Below are 7,129 nucleotides of genomic sequence, written 5' to 3'. Positions count from 1 at the left end.
GCTTTGCTGAGATCGCTTTTAGTGTATCTGAATTTCTTGTTGTTCTCGATTTATTCTCCAAATCTTCTAAAACTAATTGTTCAAAGATGTCAATGAGGTGACCCTTTATGTGTCTCGGATAAAAGGTGGACTGAGGTTTCAGAACCATTGTGTATAAAACGTGAAACTTCATGTCCTGATTCAGGATGGGTCAGCATATGTAAAACGCTATCTTTAAAAATAATGCACTTAAATTTGAGCCTGGACAAACCACGTTACAATGCAAGATGTGCAAATCAGTTTATTATTTGGCACGTAAGGAAAATACTGGCAGCTTTTTCATGTAGCACACAAATACATGATAGCTTTATTTTTACACTGAAATTTAAAGTTGATCTAGAACATGCCCTACCCCAGTTTATATATCTGTCGTGACATTTTACATTTACCTCCCCTCCAACGCATCATTGTTTTGCCAAGGTGCAAATTTGCACCTTTTTATCCTTTGCTGTCCTTAATGCAATTAAAAATGTCAATAATCTGTTTATCTCAGTGTGTATTGACATACATACATGTAGTATGCATTATGTTATGAGCATTAAGCTTGGCATATTATTGGGGCTGATTGGGGGAAAAGGTCTATATTTTAAATGGAAGTGCTACTTAATTTAATGACATAATTGGTGGGGGAAGTAGGTCTATTTATTAAATGGTAATGCTATTATTTTACATTTTTTTCGGATGGTTCTGGGGAATGAGGCCTACCATTTAAGAGTAAAAACTATTAATGTGGGGCTGGTTTTGTTGAGAACAAGGCCAAATTATAAAATGTGGATGCTATTGATTTACTATTGGGGCTGGTTGGCAAGAAATAGGCATACAAATTTAAATATGAAGGCTATTTAATTCATTATAGGATTGGTTGGAGGGAAATAGGCTCATTTATTAAACATATACACTATTAATTTAAAACTGGACTAATTGGGAGGGAGGACGCCTAATTATTAAATGTTTGTGCTATTGATTTAATATTGGGAAGGTAGTCGTAGAGTATCACTCATTGCTCTGCTTTCCAGGAAGTGAATTATACCTATCTCTTTTTCAAACAGGGCCCCAACATTCCAGGATCCAGACAAGCAGCAACTGAGCTTAAGACACCAGCAGCAGCACCAGGTAGTCAAAGCAGCAAGAACATGTATAAGAGAGCTGGTTAGTCTGCCAACTGTTTCGATTCTAGTGGGACAATGGTGATTTTGCTGGACTGTCACATGGTGTCAGGACTTTGCCCGACTGTCCTATTTCACACTGCTCTGTTTGGAAGGGGAAGCCACGTGCATCTAGTAGTGGTACACACTGTATGTCTAGTGTGTGGCCCTGGAAAAAAGTCTAAAAGTGGTATCATGTATGCAGGGCCAAATAAGTTGTGGTCTGGCCAATAGAAAGCGAAGCTAGCACACAATTAGCCCCTGCTACATCGGTTTTAGGCAAGGCAAATACAATACGCAATGGTATTTATTATTATTATTATTCTTTATTTATAGGGTGCCACAAGATTCCTGCAGCGCCGTACAGAATATAAATAGTGGACCATACAGGGTAAAACAGTACAGAACAATAAATGAATAATAGCAGGGGGTAAATGCGTTTTTCGCAAGTTGGCGATATTTGGCGACTTTGCAGGGAAGACATATAACGGCAGTGGCTTTCAAGACAAAACTTTGCCTTGGTGGGTACCATCTACTATTACTAAGATAGGGGGAAAAGGATTAACAGTGTTCTCTCTTGTATTCTACTAAAAGGTCTTCACATTTAAGACAAACCTATGGTGGACATATTATGTTAGGTTTAATAATTAGGTTAAATATAATTTCTTATTTTTTCGTATCTTTATTTCTTATTTTTATGCCCAGGTCAAGATATGAGGATTACTGCGTTATACCTTTTTCTTTTCTTTAGTACTCATGTTCTGAGTCTTGTGGAACACTAATATTCCCATTGGTGTAAACAGGGATCTCTGAATAGTGATCACACAGACTGCATGCGTTTCTACTTACATAGCTTCCAGCATAGTTATTTGATTAATTAGCACATTTCATGCATCATGCTGGTCATATTTAAACACGGATGAGGTTTCCAAAACACAAATCTGCCCAGGTCGCCATAAATTGAGCCATCATTTCACTTTTCAAAATATTTAATCTGCTTTAAATAACCTCCAATTATTACATATTAAATGTTTTCAATTGAAGTGCAGCTAACTCCATTAGCATGCATGACAAGGAATGTTTGCTATTGCCCAGTAAATGGGGCATATAGTAATTGTCTAGTGTTGTAAAATGTTGTCTACCAATTACTTTACTAGGGGAAATAAAAAGTAAGGCTTTTATATGCAAAGCAAACTTTAAGCTCACACCAGCATACTGTTTGTCGTTTTAAAATGCAAGTGGGGAGCAGTCAAATGCTGATTGCCAAGCCACAATGTTATCATGGGGGGATGAAAATTGCTTACAAGTGCTTTTTTAACACATTAGCCAATGCCTTAGTATGGTGAAAGATTACCTAGTCTTTTAGGGCCTAAAATATGAAAATCATATGCGAAATGTTGGGCAAACATAGAGGGTAATTTTTGGACATATCCAAAAATCCAGTCAGCAGATTCCTGGCACACAGCTCAAAACCACTGTGCTGCCAACATTGCATCATGTGATACAGCCACTCGGCTAGAGTGCCAAACAGCCGGATCAGGTTAGTGGACAAATTGGTAATTGATTGCTTGGTGCTTCGGCCGAGCATCCGGATTACCCTAAATGAGGCAGCATGGTGGCTAAATGGCTAGCACTTCTGCCTTACAGCACTGGAGTCATGAGTTCAATTCCCGACCATGGCCTTATCTGTTTGAAGTTTGTATGTTCTCCCTGTGTTTGCGTGGGTTTCCTCCGGGTGCTCCGGTTTCCTCCCACAGTCCAAAAACATACTGGTATGTAATTGGCTGCTAATAAATTGACCCAAGTCTGTCTGTGTGTGTGTGTGTGTTAAGGAATTTAGACTGTAAGCCACAATGGGACAGGGATAGATGTGAGTGAGTTCTCAGGGGCGCACGCAGGGGGGGTTTCTGAGTCTCCAGAAACCCCCCCTCCGCGTATTGGTCGGCCCAAAGCATGTTTTTAAACATGCCAAATATTTTTCCACTGACAGCACCGCCGCGACACTTCTGTCACAGCGCCGCGGCTGCTGTATATCTCCTGTTCGGCTAGAAGAAGCTGCTGCGCATGCGCGAGCGCAGCAGCTCCTCCCTAGAATACCCGGCATCACTGGCTGGATTCAAGAGGCACGGTAGGGCTATTTCAATAGATATTTTAAAGATTAAATGATCAAAGAGCTGCAGGTACTCCCCACAATCAATCTGATGTAGTTTTTTTTATTAAAGACCAAAGACTCTGATGTCGTTTTTTTTATTAAAAGACCAAAGACTCCATTTCTGGGCAAACTGCAGGGTATGCAGAGGTGTGTTATTGTATGTAAATATTGTATTATAGGATTAAAAAAGTAGAGGATTCCTCTACTTTTTTAATGTTATCAATGCTATTTTGATGTGCGGTATCAGTGTTCGTTTTAATGTGGAGTATCATTGCTAGTTTTAATGTGTGTTATCAATGCTATTTTGATGTGCGGTATCAGTGTTCGTTTTAATGTGGAGTATCATTGCTAGTTTTAATGTGTGTTATCAATGCTATTTTGATGTGCGTAATCATTTCTAGTTTTAATGTGGAGTGTAAATACTCATTTTACAGATAGGTTTAGATTGTTTTACTGTACAGGATTTTACTGTGTGTTAGCAATGATTTTTCATTTAATGTAAAATGCTAATATAATATATAAAACAAAATATTTTAACAAAAATATTAGCTTTTTACAAAATCCTAATTTGATCATATCTTTTAGAACAGTCAGAAGTTTTGGCAGAAAATACAGCCATGTCAAAACGTCCCTCATCTCAAAAGGGTGCTATCTTTACATATTTTAAAGCAGCTTCAAAGGCTATGCCGCTGCCAGCAGTGACGGATTCTACTGATACCCAAAGCTGTTTGGTAGAGCACGCAGGCCCAGCTGTTTTGGAGGGACTGATTGCGAGGAAAGAACATCCAGCACAATAACTAACATAGAGACATGTCCAATTGTATCAGAAAGATGGTGTGAGGGTGAGGCAGGACCATCATCTGCAGTACTAACCACCCCAATAACTAACATAGAGACATGTCCAAGTGTATCAGAAAGCTGGTGTGAGGATGATGCAGGACCATCATCTGCAGTACTAGCAAATCCACCTACAGTTCCACATGTTGAACAGCTTCCTCCACAGCCTGACATCAGCATTGCCTTAACTCAGTCACTAAGTGATGCAGAGAAGTTCAATCTTCTTGAAAATTTCTATAAACCCCTGTTAGATTTCCAGTTTCCGAAGACTCTTATGTATGGAAAGCAGCGTAAATTCAAGCATGAATATTTATCACAATTCAAATGGCTGGCATATTCCAAATCACTTAATGCAGGACTCTGTGTTTTCTGTGCTGTCTTCCCTCCGCCAAGTGGTGCTGCTGAAAATTTTGTGTCTGTTCCGTTTTCAAACTGGACAAAAATGATTGGCGCATTAAATAAACACTGAGTTTGTTTAACCCATGTAAATGCTGTATCAGTAGCTTCAGAGTTTAAACAGACTTATAAGGGAATCCAGAAACCAGTGGACCACTACCTAAGCCATGAAAGATCTAAGAATTTTGAGCAAAATAGATCTAAGTTTAAACCAATTATCAGTGGCATTATTATGTGTGGTCATCAAAATATTGCTCTAAGAGGCCATCGAGACTGTATTAGGGATGAATCTGCAAATAAAGGAAACTTTAATGCCATTTTAGAATACCGAAGTGAAGGAGACAGTGAATTGAGACATCATCTACAAAATTCAGCCAAAAACTCAAGATACACCAGCTGGCGCATCCAAAATGAAATCATTGACATATGTGGGAACATACTAACTAGAAAGATAGTGGGTGATGTGGACGACTTTTTTACTGTCATAGCTGATGAAATGGTGGACTGCAGTAACAAAGAACAGTTGGCACTCATCATTCGCTTTATTAGTAAACATGGCTATATAAGAGAAGAGTTCCTAAGGTTCCTAGAATGCAGGGAGGGAGTCACTGGTCAACAAATTGCCAAGGAAATAATCACAGGTCTTAAAATGGCAGGACTTTGTTTGGAAAAACTTAGAGGCCAGGGATATGATAGTGCAGGATCAATGGCAGGGAAAGTGAAAGGTGCTGCTGCAATTATATCTCAGCAGTACCCGAAGGCTGTGTACACCCATTGCTGCTCCCATGTTTTAAACCTGGCCATCATGGCAGCTTCTCAGATTCCCATGGTGAGAAATATGTTTGGTCTTGTTGACAGAGTATATATTTTTTTTGACTCTCACCCTAAACGACAAAATTCTCTTGATGCTGCTATTACAAGTGAGTGCCCTGAAGCGAGAAGGAAAAGGTTAAAGTCTTTGTGCAGGACCCGCTGGATAGAACGACATCATGCACTGGAGACATTTCTTGACTTATATCCAGCAATAGTCAAATGTTTTGTGGACATTTATAATCCTTCATTTGATAATCCTGTATCATGGAACAGAGATAGTGTTGTTGATGCCAAAGCACTGTACCTTTCTTTAACTGCTTTTGACCATATCATCTCATTAGTAGTAGTACAGTACTGTATGTCCTTTGTGAAAGGACTAACTGTATTGTTACAATCTAAAGCTAATGATATTGTGAAGGCCTGTTCTGCAATTGATGGTGTGAAAGTGACAATGGCAGGGATCAGAGAGGATGTGGAAAACCAGCATACAGTACTTTTTAAGAAAGCTGTTGATTTGGGATTACAGTTTGAAGTTACACCTTCTCTCCCACGTACCTGTGGTCGTCAGACTAATAGAAATAACACGTCAGCTGAAAACCCTGAAATTTATTATAGGCGTGTCATTATCATTCCCTATCTTGATTACTTAATTGTTGAGCTTGACATGCATTTCTCAGATCACCAAACAAAAGCTATGAAGGCACTGACAATAATCCCATCCATACTGGTTACAGACATTGAGAATTACAGCCAAGTTCAAAATACCTTCACCGACATGTATGAAGATGATCTTCCATCACCAAGAACATTTCATGCTGAGCTATTGTTATGGAAACATCATTGGCAGGCTCAGGATACAGCACTTCTCCCCTCTACTCCTTCTGAAGCTCTGTGCCATGCTAGTAAGCTGGCATATCCTAACATCAACACCCTGCTGAAGATATTATGTGTCCTTCCAGTCACGACCTGTGAGGCTGAGCACAGCTTTAGTTCTCTAAAGCTTCTGAAAACCCATCTGCGCAGCACTATGGGGCAGAGTCATCTGAACGGTCTGGCCTTACTTCACATCCATAATAAAACCCCTCCTGCTGTGGATGACATATTAGCAGAGTTCATTGGACTACATAAGCGTAGAATGGAATTGGGCTTTATTGACATTCAAAGTATTGAATAAATGGTTGAGCACTAGAAATTTGCTTAACAGAAAATGTTTTATTATTGTGTTTTGTTATTTAATATTTATTATTCTCAATGTTATTATTACATGATGTTATACCATGTGAATAAGATTTTATTTTGTGACTAATTTGTACTTGTTATTTACAGTAAAAAAGTTTATGTTGACATCTTATTGTGGCGCTTTATTTTTTAAGTTGTATTTTTGCTGTGTTCAGATTTTAACTATTTGGAAACCCCCCCTTAAAAATCCTGCATTTGCCCCTGGTTCTCTGTACAGCGCTGCAGAAATTAGTGGCGCTATATAAATAAATGGTGATGATGATGGTTTATACTTGAAAAAGACAATATTGCAACCGAATGTGAAAAGTGACGCTCAATAAACATTCTTTTACATTCAACTTATTGCCTTCCAAGTGCTCAGAATATATTTCCCTCTAGAATTTAAGCTCTCTCTCCTAGTATTTCCATTTAGCAGGTTGTAATTATGTAATTATGGACATCTCTTGTTTATATTTGTATAATTTTGTCACTTTAGTACTTATGTAATTTTGTCACTTTAGTACTTATG

At 38.6% G+C, this 7,129-nt stretch overlaps 1 protein-coding gene across 1 annotated transcript; it reads left to right on the top strand.

The window, feature by feature from the left end:
- Positions 1-4,801: 4,801 nt before the first annotated feature.
- On the top strand, positions 4,802-6,556 carry LOC142098518 (52 kDa repressor of the inhibitor of the protein kinase-like). Its single transcript, XM_075181359.1, has one exon. The coding sequence runs from the start codon at positions 4,802-4,804 to the stop codon at positions 6,554-6,556; it is 1,755 nt and encodes a 584-aa protein (XP_075037460.1).
- Positions 6,557-7,129: the final 573 nt, after the last annotated feature.

This window comes from Mixophyes fleayi, chromosome 7 (assembly GCF_038048845.1).
Source record: "Mixophyes fleayi isolate aMixFle1 chromosome 7, aMixFle1.hap1, whole genome shotgun sequence".
NCBI classification, from domain to species: domain Eukaryota; kingdom Metazoa; phylum Chordata; class Amphibia; order Anura; family Limnodynastidae; genus Mixophyes; species Mixophyes fleayi.
Note: the sequence above shows the minus strand (reverse complement) of the source record. Positions and strands in the feature narration are given on the sequence as shown.

Excerpts from the sequence above, each read along its gene's own strand:
- LOC142098518 (XM_075181359.1), top strand. The coding sequence starts at position 4,802 with ATGTGTGGTCATCAAAATATTGCTCTAAGAGGCCATCGAGACTGTATT.